This window comes from Bos javanicus, chromosome X, assembly GCF_032452875.1.
Source record: "Bos javanicus breed banteng chromosome X, ARS-OSU_banteng_1.0, whole genome shotgun sequence".
In the NCBI taxonomy this organism is placed as follows: Eukaryota; Metazoa; Chordata; class Mammalia; order Artiodactyla; family Bovidae; genus Bos; species Bos javanicus.
The window spans coordinates 76,214,110-76,238,213 of NC_083897.1; the positions used below are offsets into that span (position 1 = coordinate 76,214,110).

Consider the following 24,104-nt stretch of genomic DNA (forward strand, 5'->3'; position numbering starts at 1 on the left):
CTCCTATTTAAGGCCAACTTCTCCACTTGCATAAATAGATCCCTCTCCTTTGTCTATTTCAGAACATCTCTCCAACAATTCTCTCCTCTCTCTTCTGCATCATCATATTTTCTACTTCTGCTGCACACAGTCCTATTTTTAAAAAAGAAAACAAAACAGATCTCATTTATCTCTCTAGCTACTGCCCCATTTCTTTGCTTCTGCTCATAGCAAAACTCCTACAAAGTGTTGTCTGTATCAGCTTCCCATTCTCCTGTGAACCTGTTCAAATAGAACTTTTGTCTCTCTTATGCCAAAGAATTGTTCATATGGTACACCAGTGATCTTTAATAAATGTAAAGGGTAATTCTTAGTCCTCATCTTACTTGCTCTATTAGCATTTAACACAGTTGACTTTCTCTCCTTGAAATACTTTCTTCATTTGGCTTCTAGAGCACCACATTCTTATGAGTTACCTCCTACCACTTCTGTTTTCTTTACTGATCATTCTTCATCTCCCTGATCTCTTAATTTGTAGTGTTTCAGGGCTTAATCCTTAAACCTCTTCCCCACCAATCTACTCTCACTTCCTGATTTTTTGCAGGGGCTCACCTCATGGCTTACAGAATCTTAGTTCTCTGACCAGGGATCAAACCCAGGCCCATGGCAGTCAAAGTGCCTAGTCCTAATCATTGGCATGTGTGAATACTCAGTTGCTTCATTCATGTCCAACTCTTTGAGACCCCACGAACTGTAGTCTACCAGGCTCCTCCATCCATGGGATTCTCCAGGCAATACTGGAGTGGGTTGCCATGCCCTCCTCTAAGAGATCTTCCTGACCCAGGGATCGAACCCACATCTCCTGCATTGCAGGTGGATTCTTTACTGCTGAGCCACTGTGGAAGCCCCCTAACCACTGGACCACCAGGGAATTCCCAACTCTTTGAAGATTTTATGCAGTCTCATCACTTTAAAGACCACCTATATCAGCACTGTCCAACAGAACTTTCTGTGATGACAGAAATGTTCTACATCTGCTGTTTAATACAGTAGCCACTAACAACATGAGGCTATTGAGCACTGAAATGTGACTAGTATGGCTGAAGGGCTGAGTTTTAAACTAAATTTTAATTAATTTAAATAGTCACATGAAACTAGTGGCTACCACACCGGAGAGCACAGATCTATAAATGGATGACTCCCAAGTCTACAGACTTGTACAGCCACCTGCTTCCTTGATAGAATATTTACACAACATCTCCACTTGAATACGTAACAAGCACTCAAACATAACACGTCAAAAACTGAACTCCTAATCACTTTTCCTCAACATTATCTCTCCTGTGATCTCTATCTTGTTTAAATGGTAACTCTATCCTTCTAAATTGGTTAGGCTGCAAACTTTGGCCTAATTCTTGACGCTTGTTTCTCTCATACCCCATTTCCAATATGCAAGATATGTCAGTCATCTCTCCCTTCAAGATACATCCTGGGGAAGTCCCTGGCAGTTCAGTGGTTAGGACTTCCATTGCAAGGGGCACAGGTTTGATTCCTGGTGGAGGAACTAAGATCCCACAAGCCACGTGGCATGGTCAAAAAAAAAAAAAAAAAAAAAGATACATCCAGAATTTGCCCACTTCTTACAACCTCTACTGTATTACATTGGTCCAAGCCATCATCTTTTACCTAGATTATGGCAACAGCCCACTAACTTATCCCCTTGATTCTGTCCTTGTCCCTACCCACAGAAACAGTGTATTTTTACCAGAGAAGCCCAAGTAATACTTTTAAAATATTAAGTCAGATTCTGTCATTCCTATGCTCAAAACTCTCCAACGGCTTTCCACCTCACAGTAAAAACCAAAGTCCGTACAAAGTTCCCAATCATTTACTCTGTTCTAGCCACAGGGTTCCTCAAACTAGTCAAGCACACTTAAGGCTTCTGTATTCAACATTCCTCCTAACTGGAATGCTTTTGTCACAGATATTCACGTAACTTTCTCCCTCCCTCGCCTTAGGTTTTTGCTCAAACAGCACCTTCTCAATAAGGCCTACCCCGATCAGCCTATATAAAATAGCATTCCCTAGTATGCCCAATACCACTTGCTCTTCTTCATTTTCTTCATAGCACTATCCATCAGATAGACTCTACTTGCTTATTTATTTGCACACTGTCTAGTGTTCTTTCACCAGGAATGTAAACTCCATGAGATAGGGTCTTTGTCTATTCTGCTCATTGCTGATTCTTTAGTATCTTGAACAGTGTTTATAAAACCTGTCAGATGAACGAAATCACTATGTGTCAGTGTGCTTGATACTATGAATTCATAGACAAATAATAAAGAAATCACAACTTAGTAGAATCAGGCAGATAAAGAATTATCATGCAGTGTGCCAGATTAAGTATAGTTATGCCTAAAAAGGAAAAGCAAATATCTCTGCCTATGTATGTCAGTCAGTGGAGGCTTCACTAAAGAGAGATGTGAGCTGAGTCTTCAAAGATGAGAAAATAGTAAATTAAGTGATCTAACAGGCATGAAATGACACGATGTACAGAGAAACTTTAAGTAGTTCCATAAGAATGAAACACAGGGTACATGCGTGACAGTGGAAAAATACAAGATGGGTGGTGCAGGGAGGCAGGAGACATATCATGGGGAATAGATCTTGAACAAAACACAGAGAGACTGGACTTTGTCCTGTCAGAGATGGAGAGCCTATAAAGCCAGGATCCTTAACAGATTTCCATGGAGGGGCTTAGGGATATATACAGACGTCCAAAACAGAAATTTTCTGAGTAGTGGGAATAGCTTTTATCTCATTTCTCTAAAGGTTTGTGACTCAAAAATAGGTTATAAACCACTGCAATAAAAGGTATTAGTCAGAAAGTGATATAATCAGGTTTGAATGTTAGCAAAATTACTCAAGTACAAATGGGTGGGGAGGTGGCAAGTACACTTAGGTATGTATATCTTGGTTTTGGTCAGATGGATAGACCAACAAGAAACTCGGTAAAGTGGCGTTGCTGCAGATATGGATTTTAGAGTGGCAGTGGAAACCCTACAGATGGTAGAATAAGCAATAAGCATGAATGAGATTATACAGAGAGAATATGTAAAATCAGCAAAAGACAAAAGACCAAAACTCTGAGGACACCCAACATTTGAGAGCAGGAGAAAAGAGCAATCAGGTGAGGATTTAAAAGAACAGCCAAATTGGTGAGAGGAGACTCTAGAGAAAGCAGGGTCATGGAATCATGGGAGAAAAAAAATTTAGGACAGAAGAAATGGTCAACATTGTCAAATGCCTTAGCGAAATCAGGCAGCAATGAAGACTGAAAACTGACTACTGGAGAGGGGACTAAACAAACTTAAATAGTTTCACTAGTATGGATGGGGCAGAAGCCAGACTGTGCATTGAATTTAGCCAGCTTAGACTAGTCCTTCTAGAAGCTTGTATATTAACGAAAAGACAGACAGATGGGACAAAAATCTAGATGGGAATACAGTGATTTCGATGGGAGAAATGTTTCTATGTTTAGGAGAAGGAGCTATGACAGAGTTGGAAAAAAAAGAAGCAAGGGGATATACTATAACAGAGTGTGAGGTCCTTGAGGAATCAAGAGAGGGTGAGATCTGGAGCAAAGATGAGGGGATTCATTAGGTAAGAAGAGGCATACTTCTTTCTCTGAAAATGGAAACATTCTGGGCAAAAAAAAAAAAACAAAACTGAAAGAACACATGTCTGAGAATCTTAAATTTTTGTGTGAAAAATAAGCCAGACAATTTGCTTAGAGAACTAGGGAGAAGGCCATAAGAGCTTGTGAAAGATACAAAAGGTCTGGAGCAGCTGTGGTGAGAAATAAAGACAGCTGAACTAAGATGGAAGATCAGCTAGAGCTAGGGGTTATCACCCTCTACTGTAATCAAGGAGTGAAGTTGAAAAACGTTCTTCAGCAATTCAGTGAAATAATTAGAAGGCCTGTGGTGAAACTGATTTACAAGAATGAAACCATGATGTCAATCTTTGTTTCTTATGTAACAGTTCAATTTATAAGGTTAGATACCTGTTAATAACTGTCCCATAATTGGTACTACAAAGAAAATTAGCTTACTTGAGAACTGAGCATCAATAATCATGGAAGACGAAGTTGATGACTGTTCATTACTCTCATCTATTTGAACCAGGGATGCATTTTTAATATTATTTTCCTCTATCTTCCAGTTATTCTTGTGTAGCAAGGCTTCGATATTGGTGACTTTACAGTTAATGCCACAGCCTGGCACAACCTGGAAATCTATGCAGGTACCCAAGGTTTCAGTATCCAGCTCCTAACAAATAGAAACAGAAGGATTTCCTCTGCTGTTCTAACAATCCAAGGTCATCATTAGCAAGATCAAAAATTACTGCTGGTTAATTCTAAATGTTTAGATACAATCTACAGGCCTGGTTAATTCTAAATGTTTAGAATAAAATTGTCACTTATCATTGCCTATTTGACAGTGGGTTTTGATAAGGACAAAGGAACAGAGCATTGAGTATAATGTTCAAAGTTACAGGAGAACCTCATAATCCTTTTAAAAAATCCCACTCCATAAGATTTATACCAAATTTAGGGGAAGAAAATGTGGAAGGTTTATCAATATTCTCTGTCCTTTCCAGTAGAGAATTACACGTTAAATATTTAATTCTATTGTCAAGTTAGATTTTCTATTTAGTACAGGGCAAAGGGTAACAAAGAACAGAGCCTTTAGTTACCAGAGGGCCTCTCTAGTATGATTCTGTGTCCTTAGTAAGCCAAAGAATTCTGGTGACCATCACTGTTTCCTGGCTCTTTATATCTTTGTCCTCTCCATTGTTTGATTTGGGTGTATAGAAGCCAGGTCAGTAATAGTTAATAGGTAAAAAGGAAAGAACAAATAAAGAAATGGCAACATCAATGGTGAAACTGCCACATTTTAACTGAAAAATTATGTGAGATAATTTACAAAGAACTTATACAAATCAATAAGACAAGGTAAACAATCTTATGAAAAAAATAGGCAACAGATACAAGCAAACAGGGTATAGAAAGAAATGCAAATGACCAATACGCATGTGGAAAGATGCTCAACCTTATTCACAATTAAGACAATGCAAAGTAAACAGTCAACAAATAAATATTTTTTACTTACTGAATTGGAAAAAATTAAGTGTTAGTGAAAATGTGGGCAAATGTCATTCAACTTCTGGTGAAAGTATAAACTGGTATACCTTTTTGTGTGGGTGTTGATAACATTTGCCATTTAAGCATTGGCAACATTCATCAAAATTTAACTGTTCCTATCCTTTGATCCAGCAATTACATTGATAGGCATTAAACATTAGAGATAAACTTGCAAAAGCTGACAAGGATGTTAACTTCAGGTTTTAAGAGCCAAAAAGCCAATCATACGATGGAATATAATATAGGCATTAAAAACAATGAAGCAAATCTGTGTGCCCTGATAAGGAAAAAATCACTTAATACAATTTTTTAAAAAAATACCAAAGACTGGTCATTGTATTATCACCTTTCAATGTAAAGTTTAAAAATAACAAATGTCAGTATATACACTAAAAATGGTTAACAGATGTACACTTTTGTAAATATACTAAAAAGTATTGACTTGTACACTTTACAAGGGTGAACTTCTATTAGAATATGTGAATTTTATCTCAATAAAGCTGTTGTTCAAAAAGCCTATTAACAGGTTAATACTTGTTAAACTTTGGAGAGAGGAATTATGGAAAGGGGCAGGGAATGAGGCTTTCCTTTTTCATTATGTAATGCTGAACTATCTAAAATTTCCTCCCATAAATATGTATTATTTCTATTTTATTTCTTAGTTGACTGAGGTTATCTGTGCTGTAGGGTTACAGTTAATTTTCATTTTCATCTTTATACTTTTCTGTATGAAGAAATTAAGACATACAAAATAAAATGAGAAAACACAAGTCTTTCTAGTTTCATACCAATTATATATGTAAATCATGAATAAACAAGGGAAAAATTGTACCTGCTTGCAGTATTTCGTTATGGCTGCTCCCAGAGGGTGTTCACTGTTACTTTCAGCAGTTCCCACAATAGCCAGGATCTTATTGCGTGATATTCTATTACTTTCCACTAGAACCTTTACTTGATTCACTACTGGGGTTCCATGGGTAATGGTTCCAGTTTTATCAAATACCACTACCTTTACCTGTAAGAAAATCAAAACAGAATGCACTGTATGACTTGATAATTCTTTTTTTTTTTTTTTTTGACTTGATAATTCTTAGTATCAGCATTCCAGAAATGAGAAAAAAGGTTTACTGTGACAAACACATTACTATTTTGTTTCTTAATAAACTGACTTTGATTTAATTGGACCTAAATGGTCTTTGGGAGACTAAAAAGAAGGGAGAATAAGGGAAGAAATATCATTATTTACACCTAATAACCCTCCCTTGCAAATGTTCAGGGTGCTGTGAACATGTATTAAATAGCTAGAACTACCTGTTAAGAGTTGACTGTTAATAGGTAACTTAGAGATGCCTCTAGTGCCTCTAGGGAAAGAAAAAGACTTTCAATACTAATGAATTTTAGATCTGTAGGGGAAAAAATCTGGGCAGTAGGTAAATAATTACAATTGAGTAATTAATTTGAAGTGTGCACCAGCTAAAACCTTCTGGGTTGCTTTGACTTTATTGAGACTAAATGAGAAGCTTGGCCAGAGAATACAGCTCAGGAAATCAACGAGGGAACCTCAAATCAGGCAGGAAGGAAGAATAATCTGGAACTAGAGAACATAGTTGCCTCACAGTACACTCAATGAACCTTGAGAAATGAATAGCTTGAGGAACCAAGATGAGAAGAGATCAGTTCAGTTCAGTTCAGTCACTCAGTCGTGTCCAAATATTTGCGATCCCATGCACTGTAGCACGCCAGGCCTTCCTGTGCATCATTACTCCTGGAGCTTACTCAAACTCATGTTCATTGAGTCGGTGATGCCATCCAACCATCTCATCCTCTCTCGTCCCCTTCTCCTCCCACCTTCAATCTTTCCCAGGATCAGGGTATTTTCAAATGAGTCAGTTCTTTGCAACAGGTAGCCAAACTATTGGACTTTCAGCTTCAGCATCAGTCCTTCCAATGAACATTCAGGACTGATTTCCTTGAGGATGGACTGGTTGGATCTCCTTGCAGTCCAACGGACTCTCAAGAGTCTTCCTCAACACCACAGTTCAAAACCATCAATTCTTTGGTGCTCAGCTTTCTTTATAGTCCAATTCTCACATCCATACATGACTACTGGAAAAACCATAGCTTTGACTAGATGGATCTATGCTGGCAAGTAATGTCTCTGCTTTTTAATATGCTGTCTAGGTTGGTCATACCTTTTCCTCCAAGGAGCAAACGTCTTTTAATTTCATGGCTGCAGTCACCATATGCATTGATTTTGGAGCCCCCCAAAATAAAATCTGTCACTGTTTCCCCTGTTTCCCCACCTATTTGCCATGAAGTGATGGGACCAGATGCCATGATTTTAGTTTTCTGATGTTGAGTTTTAAGCCAACTTTCGCACTCTCCTCTTTCACTTTCATCAAGAGGCTCTTTAGTTCTTCTTCGCTTTCTGCCGTAAAGTGTGGTGTCATCTGTATATCTGAAGTTATTGATATTTCTCCCGGAAATCTTGATTCCAGCTTGTGCTTCATCCAGCCCAGCATTTCTCACGATGTACTCTGCATAGAAGTTAAGTAAGCAGGCTGACAATATACAGCCTTGACATAGTCCTTCCTGATTTGGAACCAGTCTGTTGTTCCATGTCCAGTTCTGACTGTTGCTTCTTGACCTGCATACAGATTTCTCAGGAGGTAGGTCAGGTGTTCTGGTACTCCCATCTCTCTAAGAATTTTCCACAGTTTGTTGTGACCCACACAGTCAAAGGCTTTGGCATAGTCAGTCAAGAAAAAGTAGATTTTTTTGGCAACTCTCTTGCTTTTTCGATGATGCAATGGGTGTTGGCAATTTGATCTATGGTTCCTCTGCCTTTTCTAAATCCAGCTTGAATATCTGAAAGTTCACGGTTCACATACTGTTGAAGCCTGACTTGGAGAACTTTGAGCATTACTTTCCTAGCATGTGAGATGAGTGCAATTGTGCAGTAGTTTGAGCATTCTATGGCATTGCCTTTGGGATTAGAATGAAAACTGACCTTTTCCAGTCCTGTGGCCACTGCTGAGTTTTCCAAATTCGCTAGCATATTGAGTGTAGCACTTTCATAGCATCATCTTTTAGGATCTAAAATAGCTCAACTGGAATTCCATCACCTCCACTAGCTTTGTTTGTAGTGATGCTTCCTAAGGCCCACTTGACTTCATATTCCAAGATGTCTGGCTCTAGGTGAGTGATCATACCATCGTGAATATCTGGGTCGTGAAGGTCTTTTTTGTATAGTTCTTCTGGGTATTCTTGCCACCTCTTCTTAATATCTTCTGCTTCTGTTAGGTCCATACCATTTCTGTCCTTTATTGTGCCCATCTTTGCATGAAATGTTCCCTTGGTATCTCTAATTTTCTTGAAGAGATCTTTAGTCTTTCCCATTCTATTGTTTTCCTCTATTTCTTTTCACTGATCGCTGAGGAAGGCTTTCTTATCTCTCCTTGCTGTTCTCTGGAACTCTGCATTCAAATGGGTATATCTTTCCTTTTTTTCTTTGCCTGTCGCTTGTCTTCTTTTCACAGCTATTTGTAAGGCCTCCTCAGACAACCATTTTGCCTTTTTCTTGGGGATGGTCTTGATCACTGCCTCCTTTGCAATGTCATGAACCTCTGTCCATAGTTCTTCAGGTACTCTATCAGATCTAATCCCTTGAATCTATTTGTCACTTCCGCTGTAAAATCATAAGGGATTTTATTTAGGTCATACCTGAATGGTCTAGTGTTTTCCCTAGTTTCTTCAATTTAAGTCTGAATTTGGCAATAAGGAGTTCATGATCTGTCACATGCCACAGTCACCTCCCAGTCTTGTTTTTGCTGACTGTATGGAGCTTCTCCATCTTGGCCGCAAAGAATGTAATCAATCTGACTTCAGTATTGAGTCTCTGGCGATGCCCATGTGTAGAGTCTTCTCTTGTGTTGTTCCAAGAGGGTGTTTGCTATGACCAGTGCGTTCTCTTGGCAAAACTCTATTAGACTTTGCCCTGCTTCGTTCTGTACTCCAAGGCCAAATTTGCTGGTTACTTGAAAAGAGATATGACAACTAAATACAAAGCATGATTCCAGACAAAAGAAAATAATAACTATAAAGGATTATGGAGTCAACTGAGGAAACTGGAATATGGACAAGAGATTAGACCACAGTATTTTATCAGTATCAGCTTGTTGATTTTCATCTTTGTACTATGTTTATGTAAGAGACTGTCCTTGTTCTTAGGAAAGGAGCCTGATATCTTCAGTAAAAGGTATGTGAGATTTCTTTATACTATTCTTGCAAATTTTATATAAGTTTGAAATTATATCAAAATTTAAAATTACTATAAAAATTAGTAGCTTGTATTCACTGGCTAGATGAAGTTCCAAAGCTGTTCTAAGTTGTGTTCTGTGTTTAGTACATGCATGTGTATATAATTTATATCCTCATAATAAGAATATACTAGAAGGAACATGGTTTTAGTTGAAGTCAAGTGGCTTTGATTGAGATTGTAACGGAAATTCTAACATGAGAGAGATCAGGGACAGGATTATATATTCCTGAAATCATAGTTGCAAACTGTCAGCTGGTGGCAGCAAAGATGAAAGTAAGGGCAAGCACTATCAAATGTTGAACAGCACGAACATGGAGTCACACACAAATAGGTGAGAAGCCTGACAGACTTGGGCAAATTGCCTCAGCAAATATCTATGATATATATCTTCCTGCCCTAATGACCAGTCTAGAATGAGTTGGGACAGGACTCTAGGTTTTCCACACGAGGGTATACTCTAAAGAGAGTAGGTCTAGAGTAGAGATCTTATACACTCTGCCAATTCAGAGCAGAACCAAAATAACACCTTTTCTACCTCCACCCTTGGGACAATACCAGAAGAAGCTCAGCTTATGGGCAATGTAGAAATAATTTAAGAATCTGTTTTTCAGTAGGGGTGCTATTGCCAGTTTGGATGAGACAACTCGCAGTTCTAGGGACTATCTTACCTTATGAGCCATCTCCAATGGCTCACCACCTTTGATTAGTATGCCATTTTGAGCACCTACTCCTGTACCCACCATCACAGCAGTTGGAGTGGCCAGTCCCAGGGAACAGGGGCATGCAATGCACAGAACTGTGATAGAGGCTTGGAAAGCAAAGCGTATTATTGTTTCTGTTCGGGAGATACTTCTGTTGTAGCCCTTGAGAAGAAACATGAATTTTGATTACTGATTTAGAGCTGAATAAAACAAAAACAACAAAGCATAACTCTAAATAAAACCACAACTCTGGAGTAACACATAATCCTACTTAGCTACCAACATGTTTTAATTACTAGTGAGAAAACACTTTTTTTCTTTTATGAATATAAGAAATTATTGACATAACTGTAAACAAGTTACAGTTCTAAAATTCAAGATTTCAATTTTGCTGATTCCAGAGTTAAACACTATGGAATGAATATAAAAAACAAGAAAAGTAAGCTTCTCCACTCCCCATATTGAGAATAAGTTTTTTACTAGGCACTTTCAGAAATAGCTGCAAACATGAGACCTAATTCTCAAGAAATTTGATCCAAAACAAAAATAATTCTGTCCTCCTGTATACTAAGACCATAAAACTGTCTTTCATACTATTCTTTGAAGACAATGAAAAAATCACTCAGTTTGCAAAGGTTTCTTAATTACATCTCAATAAAATTCTTTTGGACAAAGCAATATTAATGAGTATATCTGGTAGTATAGCTCTTATTGACATTGAGTATGTGCTTCCATGAGTAAAAATGATTGATAGTATTATGAGAAATCTCCTAAGACCCTCTGAACTCATGAGAAAAATTCCTGAAGGAAACACATTCCAAAATACTTCTCAGCAATCCTCTTGTTTAGTGAGCATTTAAGCAATGGGTGGTGGTTTCATCACTAAGTCATGTCCAACCTTTGCGACCCCATGGACAGAGGAGCCTGATAGGCTACAGTCCATGGGATTCTTCAGGCAAGAATACTGGAGTGGGTTGCCATTGCCTTCTCCAATTTAACCAATATGAATCATTGCAAGAAACATTTTAATATTATAGTAATGATCACATGATGGAATAGATGTTCTGATTCTACCAGTTCTTTAATTGAAGGGACAAACACTATGAAACAATGTATATATAGCATGGCATTTTTAAAAGAAAAAACACAACAAAGATCTTCTCAGTAATAATGGTTTTAGAGTGCTGTATGACCTAAATCAAATCCCTTATGATTATACAGTGGAAGTGAGAAATAGATTTAAGGGACTAGATCTGATAGATAGAGTGCCTGATGAACTATGGTCGGAGGTTTGTGACACTGTACAGGAGACAGGGATCAAGACCATCCCCATGGAAAAGAAATGCAAAAAAGCAAAATGGCTGTCTGGGGAGGCCTTACAAATAGCTGTGAAAAGAAGAGAAACAAAAAGCAAAGGAGAAAAGGAAAGATATAAGCATCTGAATGCAGAGTTCCAAAGAATAGCAAGAAGAGATAAGAAAGCCTTCTTCAGCGATCAATGCAAAGAAATAGAGGAAAACAACAGAATGGGAAAGACTAGAGATCTCTTCAAGAAAATTAGAGATACCAAGGGAACATTTCATGCAAAGATGGGCTCAATAAAGGACAGAAATGGTATGGACCTAAGAGAAGCAGAAGATATTAAGAAGAGGTGGCAAGAATACACAGAAGAACTATACAAAAAAAATCTTCACGACCAAGATTATCACGATGGTGTGATCACTCACCAAGAGCCAGACATCCTGGAATGTGAAGACAAGTGGGCCTTAGAAAGCATCAATACGAACAAAGCTAGTGGAGTTGATGGAATTCCAGTTGAGCTAGTTCAAATCCTGAAAGATGATGCTGTGAAAGTGCTGCACGCAATATACCAGCAAATTTGGAAATCTCAGCAGTGGCCACAGGACTGGAAAAGGTCAGTTTTCAGTCCAATCCCAAAGAAAGGCAATGCCAAAGAATGCTCAAACTACTGCACAATTACACTCATCTCACACGCTAGTAAAGTAATGCTCAAAATTCTCCAAGCCAAGATTCAGCAATACATGAACCATGAACTTCCAGATGTTCAAGCTGGTTTTAAAAAAGGCAGAGGAACCAGAGATTAAATTGCCAACATCTGCTGGATCATCAAAAAAGCAAGAGAGTTCCAGAAAAACATCTATTTCTGCTTTATTGACTATGCCAAAGCCTTTGACTGTGTGGATCACAATAAACTGTGGAAAATTCTGAAAGAGATGGGAATACCAGACCACCTGACCTGCCTCTTGAGAAACCTATATGCAGGTCAGGAAGCAACAGTTAGAACTGGACATGGAACAACAGACTGGTTCCAAATAGGAAAAGGAGTACATCAAGGCTGTATATTGTCACCCTGCTTATTTAACTTCTATGCAGAGTACATCATGAGAAATGCTGGGCTGGAAGAAGCACAAGCTGGAATCAAGATTGCCGGGAGAAATATCAGTAACCTCAGATATGCAGATGACACCACCCTTATGGCAGAAAGTGAAGAGGAACTAAAAAGCCTCTTGATGAAAGTGAAAGTGGAGAGTGAAAAAGTTGGCTTACAGCTCAACATTCAGAAAACAAAGATCATGGCATCTGGTCCCATCACTTCATGGGAAATAGATGGGGAAACAGTGGAAACAGTGTCAGACTTTATTTTGGGGGGCTCCAAAATCACTGCAGATGGTGACTGCAGCCATGAAATTAAAAGACGCTTACTCCTTGGAAGAAAAGTTATGATCAACCTAGATAGCTTATTGAAAAGCAGAGACATTACTTTGCCAACAAAGGGCCATCTAGTCAAGGCTATGGTTTTTCCAGTGGTTATGTATGGATGTGAGAGTCGGACTGTGAAGAAAGCTGAGCGCTGAAGAATTGATGCTTTTGAACTGTGGTGTTGGAGAAGACTCTTGAGAGTCCCTTGGACTGCAAGGAGATCCAACCAGTCCATTCTGAAGGAGATCAGCCCTGGGATTTCTTTGGAAGGAATGATGCTAAGGCTGAAACTCCAGTACTTTGGCCACCTCATGCAAAGAGCTGACTCATTGGAAAAGACTCTGATGCTGGGAGGGATTGAGGGCAGGAGGAGAAGGGGATGACAGAGGATGAGATGGCTGGATGGCATCACTGACTCGATGGACATGAGTCTGAGTGAACTCCGAGAGTTGGTGATGGACAGGGAGGCCTGGCGTGCTGCAATTCATGGGGTCGCAAAGAGTCGGACACGACTGAGCGACTGAACTGAACTGAATTGATTCTTACTAAGTTTTCCAATACTTAAACTAAGTGATGGTCTAAGAGTTATATAGAGAGAGAACTGGAAGGTATTTTCATAGACATCTAAGCTTATGCTTTCATATATGTCTTAAATATATACACTAATTCCAATCCTGAAATTTAGGTATTATTATCACTATGTTACAGATGACAAAACTGAAGATAAGAGAAGTTAAGTGAATTAAAGGTTATATCTCTAACATGAGGCACAGTCCAGGTTTACTATGCCACTTTATAACACCATACCATAGAGACTATCATAGACTTTGAGAGAAGCAGACATTAATATTACTTTAATATTGGGATTGGGGGCAGGAGGAAAAGGGGACGACAGAGGATGAGATGGCTGGATGGCATCACCGACTCGATGGACATGAGTTTGAGTGAACTCTGGGAGTTGGGGATGGACTGGGAGGCCTGGTGTGCTGCAATTCACGGGGTCACAAGGAGTCGGACACAATTGAGCAACTGAACTGAATTGAATATTACCTTATATTTATAAAGAGTTCAATAAATTACAAAGAGTTTCTAATATATTATTTAACTTTTATGACAACTGCAAGTTATGTTGGATGAGTATTATTAAAATTTCACTTGAGGAAACTGAAGCTCAAAGAGAAATTAAATTGACCTCAGATCACACTGATTCTGACATAGCTGAGATTTCAAGGTTTTCCTCAATATATCCATAGTCCTTTGTGAAAGCAAAATCATGCTAGGATTGAGACTATGTATAAAATGTGAAAGGTCAGTATAGGCATCGATTGAGTTCAGTCACTCAGTTGTGTCCGATACTTTACAACCCCATGGACTGCAGCATGCAAGGCTTCCCTGTCCATCATCATCTCCCGGAGCTTGCTCAAATTCATGTCCATTGAGTCCGTGATGCCATCCAACCATCTCATCCTCTGTCGTCCCCTTCTCCTCCTGCCTTCAATCTTTTCCAGCATCGGGGTCTTTTCTAATGAGTTGGTTCTTCACATCAGGTGGCCAAAGTATTGGAGCTTCAGCATCAGTCCTTCCAATGAATATTCAGGACTGATTTCCTTTAGGATGGACTGGTTGGATCTCCTAGCAGTCCAAGAGACTCTCAAGAGTCTTCACCAACACCACAGTTAAAAAGCACCAGTTCTTCAGCACTCAGCTTTCTTTATGGTCCAACTGTCACATAAATACATGACTACTGGAAAAACCACAGTTTGATTAGATGAACCTTTGTTGGCAAAGTAATGTCTCTGCTTTTTAATATGCTGCCTAGGTTGGTCATAGCTTTTCTTCCAAGGTGCAAGGGTCTTTTAATTTCTTGGGTGCAATCACCATCTGCAGTGATTTTGGAGCCCAAGAAAAGACAGTCTGTCACTGTTTCCACTGTTTCCCCATCTATTTGCCACGAAGTGATGGGACCAGATGCCATGATCTTCACTTTTTGAATGTTGAGTTTTAAGCCAGCTATTTACACTCTCTTCTTTCACTTTCATTAAAAGGCTCTTTAGTTCTTCGCTTTCTGCCATAAGGGTGGTATCATCTGCCTATCTGAGGTTATTGATAATGATATCAATAACCTCATTATAGGCATACCTCAGAGATACTGTGAGTTCAGTTTTGGACCCCCAAAATAAAGTGAGTCACAAGAATTTTTGAATTCTCAAAGAAGGTAAAAGTTATGTTTATACTATACTATACACTGTGTGTGTTAGCCTCTCAGTCATGTCTGATTCTGCGACCCCATGACAGTAGCTCACCAGGCTCTTCTGTCCATGGGACTCTCCAGGCAAGAATATTGTAGTGGGTTGCCATTCCCTTCTCCAGGGGATCTTCCTTATCCAGGGATCAAACTCAGGTCTCCTGCATTTCAGGCAGATTCTTTACCAACCCAGCCACTAGGGAAGCCCATACTGTATACTATATTGTAGTCTATTAAGTATGAAATATCATTATCTCTAAAGAAATACATTTGGTGTTGGTTTAGTCACTAAGTTGTATCCGACTCTTGCGACCCCATAGACTGTAGCCCACCAGGCTCCTGTGTCTAGAGGATTTTCCAGGCAAGAATACTGGAGCGGGTTGCCATTTCCTTCTCCAAGGGATCTTCCTGACCCAGGGATTGAACCCAGGTCTCCTGCACTGCAGGCAGTTTCTTTACAGACTGAACTACCAGGGAAGCCCCAAAAAGGCCAAAGAAATATGTATATACCTTATTTAAAAAGTAATGCTGTTGTAAAAATGGCATCAATAGACTTGTTCAACACAGGGTTGACACAAACCTTCAATCTGTAAAAACACAATATCTGCAAAGCACAATAAAGCAAAATGCACTAAAACAAGGTATGCCTATACTTGCTTTTGGAAAATCACAAGTTATAATGAAAAAAATCTTTCCAAAAGGAAATCTTTTATGTCTACAGAAATGTAAATGTTATTCTTATCAGCTTCTCACTCCAATCTGTTAAAGATACCAGTAATTATTAAAATTATTTTCAAATTAATTACTTATGCAAAAGATTCACAAACTGTTTTATATATGATAAAGAGATGTTTATAAGTCACTCACGGGAAAGTAGGTTTCCACGATTTCAAAATTCAGAAATCCAATTATAATCCAAACCAAAAGGGTAGCAATGGAAACAATAACAATAAAAGGAACAAAGTAGCCACTGAGTTTGTCTGCAAACTGCTGGATAGGAGCCTACAATTAAAAAATAATAATAATGATATGTATGTGAAAGTCTCTTGTTTTGATAATGAATACAGAGTATATGTAGTACTGAGCAGAAATATTTTAATAAACTCCATATTAATACAACTGGAATTAAACAAAGGAACCTATTAAAACTAGACCAAGATTTATACTGAGTGGGCTTTAATGAAAATACTTTCTGTTTCTAGGGAGTTAAGTTACCTTTGATGTTTGTGCCTCCTCTACAAGTTTGACAATTTGAGAAAGGGTTGTGTCTGCTCCAACATGGGTTGCACGGATAAGGAGTGACCCATTCTGGTTAATGGAACCAGCAATCACTGTGCTTCCAGATTTCTTTGCCACAGGCATTGCCTCTCCTATGTAAGGAAAAAAGATAGATTTAGGGAGCATAAGTAAATACTATCTTGAAATACACCATTATTTGTTAATTATCAAAAAATCATCTAGAAAGGAGATTCTTCCTTCATGCAACAGAATCTGGACAAACACCTAGGAGAAAATTGCCTGACCTTTTCCTTATGCCAGTTCTGGGCCAAACCCCAGGGATATATATCTTAAACTGGAAAAACCTAATGTGCTAACTCTTTTGGTAGGTACTTTTGGAACTCCACACTAGTCTTAGATCATTGGTTCTCAACCTGTTCCCAAGAAGCATTTATAAATATAAGAAGAGAGTTCTTGTCTGTAATAACTACAGATGGGGCACAGGGTACTGCTACTCCAACTTAGTGGGTCAGGATCAGGGATATTAAATGTACCATAATGTACAGGATAGTCAGACAGAACTAAGAACTGTCCCATCCAAATGAGCAATAGTACCCCTACTGAGAAATGAAGAATCCTAAATTATTTTCACACGCAGTTCATAAACTGAGCCTCTTCTGGTACTATGATAAGGACTGAGGTAGGAAAGGTGTTAGTTTGGTTCTACTTTAGATTGGCCTTAGTTATCTAAGATCTCCAAAACTACTCTAGGTCTATTCTTTTTAGAGCTGACCCTGATGTTGAAAACCTGGAGTCCTATCCCAGCTAAGACTAGATGGGTCTTTAGGGCAAGAACTCAGGAAAATTTGCCAAAGTCTATTGGGCTCTACAGCAGGATATGACAACTTCTTCTGGTTATACATTCTAGTAATTAACAATCCTCAGTGAAAAAGAGCCTTCAGTACCATAAGTAAAATCACAAAGTAAATCTGCAGAAATTGATTTAATATGGTCTTAAAAAGAACTCATATTCTCTATGCTTATTATTTATTCAGTCCACAGTTTCTATAAAAAGCTCTTCACGTTTCATGCAATTTTTAATTAATACTTTGGATTCACTTCACCTTCATGTTATGATCCTCTGAAAGATCATACCTGTGATGAGGGACTCATCTACCATAGAATGTCCTTCAATAACACGCCCATCCACTGGAAATTTGCCTCCTGGAACCACTTTAATAATGTCTCCACGTTGTACAAGTTCCACATCCACTTGCTCTTCACTACATATGAGTTAAAATAAAAAGTACTATGAAAATCTGCTTCTCCCTCTGATCTTTCCATGCAAGCTTTATAGTTCACATCATGCTTGTGGCCCCATTAACTACTACCAATGCAAGTTAGAACCAACACTTAAGTTAGGAACTACAATGTCAGTCAGTCCTTTTCATTGTTGGGGAATAGCTCAGTACCTGGCACAAAGTAGCACTCTAAATATTTGTTGAATAGTCATTGAACAAATACATGAAAGCCTTAGAAATAAAGTAATAGGTTTTATTTAACAAAACAACTTATTTACACAATTTTATAAGGGCAGAAATGAGAAATACAAAAGAATGAAACCTAATCAAGTCTTTAGCTCTAACTTTCAGTTTACAGGTAATATAGGAGTTATAGAACAAGTTAAATGATTCCAGAAGGAAACAGAGACAAATGGACTGTGGGATATTTTCAGGACAACTGACAGATGTTTCTTTAACAAGTTAAGTGTATGGAGAGAGGGAGGAGCAGCAAGAAATGAGGGAGGGAGAACTGGAGAGAGGAGTTGTTCTAGATTAAAACAAACATGTCAGGAGAAAGACAAACTGTATGATGTGTGTGCATGTGTGTATGTGCTCAGTTGTGATCGATTCTTTGTGACCCCATGGCCTGTAGCTTGCCAGGCTCCTCTGTGCATGGGATTCTCTGGATAAGAATACTGGAGTAGGTAGCCATTTCCTTCTCCAGGGGATCTTCCTGACCTAGGGATCAAACCCACATCTCCTGTACTGGCTGTGCTGTGCTTATTCACTCAGTCATGCCCAACTCCCTGTGACCTTTACCACTGCACCACAAGTTTTATACTGTATGATATCACTTATTATATATGTGGAATCTAAAAAATACAACAAACTAGTGAATATAATAAAAAAAGAATCAGATTCACGGATACAGAGAACAAACTAGGGGTTATCAGTGGGGAGAGGGAAGGGTGAAGAGCAACACGGGTAAAGGATTAAGAGGTACAAATCATTAGATACAAAAAACCTACAAGTATATATTGTTCAATATGGAGAATATAGCCAGTATTTTATAATAACTACAAATGGGGTATATAACCTTTTAAATTGTGAGTCACTATACTATATACTTGTAACACATAATATCATACATCAACTATAACTCAATTAAAAATAAAAAAATACATGTTAGTCAAATGCAATAACACACGGACTTTGAATTCCATTTTAAACAAAGAAACTCAAAACATTTTGGAGACAACAGGAGAAATGTTAATAAGGACTGTGTATTAGACCATATTAAAGAATTATTGTTCATTTTCTTAGATGCAATATGGTATTATAATTATATAAGAATATGTCTTTTTTTAAAGATACAACAGGAATATTGGCGGTAAAACCATATGACTGGGATTTACTTTAAAATTCTACTACAACAAAAGAAAGATAGATCATACAGATGAAGTAAAGTGTGGTAAAATATGAATAATTGTTAAATCTTGGAGAAAGATTATGTGGGTTCATTATACCCTTCTCTCTGGTGTGTGCTCAGTCACCAAGTCATGTTCAACTCTTTGTGACCCCATGGACTGTAGCCCGCCAGGCTCCTCTGTCCATGGAATTTTCCAGGCAAGAATAGTGGAGTGGGTTGCCATTTCCTATTCCAGCAGACCTTCCCAACCCAGGGATAGAACCCATGTCTCCTTCATTGCAGGCAGATTCTTTACCACTGAGCCACCAGTGAAGCCCGACCCTTCTCTCTACTTCTGTGTATATTCAATATCTTTCCTAAAAGTTAAAAAAGAAGAGGAATAATGAAGATAAATACCTCAAGAGGATATTATCAGAGTCAAGAGTTACAATAGTTGCTTCTGTAGCTTGTAGTGAAATTAGTTTGGCAAGAGCCTCTGATGTTTTGCCCTATAAATTAAAACACACATGTAAACAATGCCAAGGAAGAAAAAGTCTTATGTAAAATAAAGACACAATCTTTAACATTTACCTAAGAGATCACTTTAGGAATGTTAATTAGTTCATATCAGATGTCTGACTTCGAAAATAAAAAGTACACAAGATATAAAATATATTAGGTATAATTCATAAAAAATAATATAAATTAATAAGAAAAACATCAGAACCCAATAGGTACAAAGGCAAAGGACATAAATAAGCAATTCATTTAAGAAGAAATATAATACCTGATGTGTAGAATAATGTTTATTACTGATACTAATAGAAGAAATGAAAACTAGAGCAACTCTATGATACCATTTAATACCTACTAACTTGGCAAAGATTTAGATAGGAATTGGTGCTGATGAAGTTGTAGTAAAACTACTTACATACTCTTGATGGCAAAAATTGTTAAGATTAATAGCATGAGCCATAGAAAAATTTATGTCCTTTAACCATATCTTTTGTAATTTATCCTAAGATATTAATTCAACATAAATAACTATTAAACATGAATATGTTTAACACAGGATTATCTAAAATTAAACACTGGAAACAATCTAACTTAGGACAAAAGCAGAATGGTTTAGTAAATTATAGTACAAAGACTTGAGAGAGTATTATTTAGAAATACTGGATAATTATCTAGACTGTAAAAATAGGGGGAAAACTTTAAAATGTTAAGGGTACAAAGTGGTATATACACCATATTTGCCACTCTGTAAAATATAAATGAATATGGAATAGGATTGGAAAGTTATTTCCATTATAGCATGGGACTGTGGGTAAATTTTTTCCCATTTTTATTTTAAATCTTGTGGCCACATCAATTTTTCCATTAATAATGTGGTGTAAGTAAAATGTGCTTGTGTTGTGCTTGTGTTTAGTTTGTTCAGTCACGTCCAACTCTTTCGACCCTTTGGACTATAGCCCATCAGGCTCTTCTGTCCGTGGGATTTCCCAGGCAAGAATACTGGTAGGCTGCTGTGCCTTACTGCAGGGGATCTTCCTGACCCAGGGATCAAACCACTGGCAGGCAGATTCTTTACCACTGACCCACCAGGAAGCCCCCCAAAGGAATACTTAACCTAAAATATTGCTAAAATAAGAATATTTCTTTTAGTACATGGTTAACAACATAAATCAATGTATATTTCCAATAATTGGTCTAGAAAATATTATAATTATTTATCTACCCAAGATTTTTAACAAATGTCACCCTTTTTTACTTTACCTTTGCTACATGTTCCAGCCACCGGCCTAGTGCAATAAACACAAATAGCATAGGAGGTGTGTCAAAGAAAGTAACAGGGTTCACTTTGGCTCTCTCATACATTGCAACCAGAAGAATAACCAAAGAGTAAGCAAATGCAATGGTTGTTGCCAGCACAATCAATACATCCATATTTGCAGTTTTATGCTTCAGTGCTTTGTAGGCCTGAATATAGAAGTGCCAGCCTCCAAAAAACTGTAATACAGAAACAGTGATCAGTGCTTCTTTAAAAAAAGCTGACATTCACATTTATACCTCAATAACTAAGATAAAATATCAACGTTAACTTCCTTCGGCTTTTATCTAATCCATAAACAACTAAGGAGAATTTTTTTTTAGCCACACCACGTGGCTTGTGGGAACCTTAGTTCCCCTATCAGGGACAGAACCCAGGCCATGGAGAAATTCCCCTAGAGCTTTTTTAAAGCTGAAACAAAAGTGTTTGTAGTTTAGCAGATACATGTGTATAGGGATTCAAATTGCTGTAAAGCCCTTGGCAGCCATCCTCAATGATTTAATGAATATTCCATAATATAAAGGAAGTAAAATGATTCTTGGATTTTTCTTCTGAAGCTAGCAAAAACAAGAACTAGGGAAAGAATTACATTGACAATGATTTTTTATATAAAACTCGCCTTCTTTTCAAAATTCAACCTGAATGGTACATCACAAGCTACTGGATCTGTCCACTGTTTTCATTAGAATACATAACTGAAAAGCTTATTTTTCATTAGTTAGAGAAACATACTAGGGTGTTTTAAAAATCATTATTGTTTTTTATGAGGATCAGAAAAAGGGATAAATCTATTAGAAGTGTTCCACAGGAAAAACTTATCTGAAAAGAAGAGTTGAAAACATACAGAGAATAATAAACTTAAGTGCCATGGAGAAATAATAAAAATAATATCACTGTTATGATTATTTAATAGAATAAATAAATAGTAAATATGCTAAAATATATCATATAAAATAGTTTAATGAAAATATAAAGAAATAAATAACATTTTAGTATTATAATAACTAAATATGAAGTTGTACAGAGTAGCAGATATGAATGCCAAATTCATATCTAAATACGAATTGAACTCTTATTATTTTCTCTGTCATTAAACAATATCCTTTAGGGATTAAAATGAAATTCATTATCTACTTTAATTCTCAGTTTAAAATTATTTTTCTAAAGCATCCAGCATAAAATGATCATACTTCTGGCCAGTGTTTGTCATACAACTGAAAATAGCCTCACCTACTAGTTTTGACTAGTTTTCATTATTAACAAATATACTTGCTAACATTTCACTTGCCTGTACAGGAATACACAATAAAAAAGATAGCAAATTCATAATGGACAATCCTGGCAGGATCTGGCGCTCCAGGAACATAGAAGAATGAATGTTGATCATTTCTTCTTGGCTCATGTTCTGATTATGGTGAAGACTTGCAAGATGGTGGTCCATAACCATCATATATATCATCAGTCCCATTACAGGTATACAGAAAAACAGGCTCACAAGAAAGGCCCGTCGCCACCTAATATAGAAAAGAAAGATCATCTGAGTAAACATCTAATGGTTAAAGATTCTGTGTACCATAGCGAAATATAACTTGTGACCAATTTCCACCCAGTGTAAGGATGCTATTGAAAAAATAACTGACATGCTAACAGTATGTTAAATTTGTAAACACAAATCAAAATATGTTTTTTACTGACACTCCAAAAGTACTTACTGTCTTATTTCCCGTTTATGGTCTAGGTGGCTTGCTGACCGGTCCTTCTTGACCAAAGAAGCTTCAAAACCCAAGCTCTAAGGAAATTCATGAAAAAACAATTATTTCTCTGAATGTATAAACATTATGTACAGAAATTTTAAGCTGTGGTATTGTCATTAAGAATAATTCAAGTGCAAATCACTATGGGGAATATAAAGATGAAGATGTGCTTCCTTCTCTTGCATGCTCAGTCGTGTCTGACTGTTTTGATACCTCAGACTATAGCCACCAGGCTCCTCTGTCCATGGAATTCTCCAGGCCAGAATACTGGAGTGGGTTGCCATTTCCTTCTCCATTCCTTCTCTTAATTATCTTTGTTTCTAGTCTTTCATCAAAGAAATAAATGTTTCCTCAATTCTAGTTAATATCTATTCCTACTATTTCCAAATTATTGATTTAATTCAAGCGTAGTTGTCCTCAGTAGAGGTTCTTCTATCAAGAAGTAAACTAAAGCCTCTAATAAGTAATTTTGGAAAAAAAGCAGAAATATATTGCTTAGTCAAGCTGACAGACTGTATGATGATCTAATAACAACAGAATTCAGCAGTAAAATCATAAATCTTACACTTTGACAAGCATCTACTAGTACTGATGTATATTAATCAGTTTATTTTTACTTTTAGTTTTGACATCTATCTATCCATCCATACATCCCCGAGAGCACAGAAAACTGAATGAGAGGCCATAAAAGTTAGCACCATGCTAAACATATTATTCAAGGCTTTGCATATGTAGTCTTTACTCTTGTTCTAGCAGGAATAAATAACAAGAATGAAAATTTTCCTCAATAAAATAAAGTACTGAAAGAAAATTATACCTAAATAAGATTCATATGAACATAGACAGTAACATACACTATATTTTCAGCTGCTAGGGAAAATGCTGCCTTCTTATATTTCTTGACAGTGTAGCACAGAGAAAAGAGCAAGCATGAACACTGGAGTCAGGAAGATTAGGCTCAAATCCCTGGCATGACACTTACTAGCTTATGTGACTTTGGGAAGTAACTTAACATCTCATAACCTGAGTTTCCTCACCTACAAAATGAAGACGACAGTACTGTTCTGAGAATTAAATCAAGAACTGAAGCTTTGCAATTTGCATAACTGGCACATAGAAGATACTCGAAAATGCTAGTTTCACAAATATGTTAATGGTACTACTGTCTACATTAACAGGATCTTATCTAAATGATTAATATGCTTTTTAGGTCATTAGAACAACAATGCTACACCACACGGAAACAATACATGCGATACTTCACCATGTACTACCATTTACGAGCTACTGAAGAATACAGGATGAATTTGTCACAATGAAAAAGGTTTGGTCTTTTATATTTCTTACTTTAACTAAGGTAGTAGTTAAAGCTTTGACTTAAACAATATAGCATCTAGCAGGATATTCCACTTTTGTAATGATTAATATGAATTTAAC

General features: G+C 37.3%; 1 protein-coding gene across 1 annotated transcript in view; it reads right to left on the reverse strand.

The window, feature by feature from the left end:
* The window catches only part of ATP7A (ATPase copper transporting alpha), a 129,428-nt gene that overhangs the window by 11,853 nt on the left and 93,471 nt on the right, over nucleotides 1–24,104 (reverse strand). The window contains exons 8-17 of the mRNA XM_061409654.1: nucleotides 22,626–22,702; nucleotides 22,202–22,427; nucleotides 20,859–21,092; nucleotides 19,500–19,591; nucleotides 17,547–17,674; nucleotides 16,389–16,543; nucleotides 16,041–16,175; nucleotides 10,175–10,369; nucleotides 6,018–6,200; nucleotides 4,094–4,310 (exon numbers count right to left, since the gene is read on the reverse strand). Coding sequence (XP_061265638.1) covers nucleotides 4,094–4,310; nucleotides 6,018–6,200; nucleotides 10,175–10,369; nucleotides 16,041–16,175; nucleotides 16,389–16,543; nucleotides 17,547–17,674; nucleotides 19,500–19,591; nucleotides 20,859–21,092; nucleotides 22,202–22,427; nucleotides 22,626–22,702 — 1,642 coding nt within the window. The remainder of the gene's footprint in view (nucleotides 1–4,093; nucleotides 4,311–6,017; nucleotides 6,201–10,174; nucleotides 10,370–16,040; nucleotides 16,176–16,388; nucleotides 16,544–17,546; nucleotides 17,675–19,499; nucleotides 19,592–20,858; nucleotides 21,093–22,201; nucleotides 22,428–22,625; nucleotides 22,703–24,104) is intronic.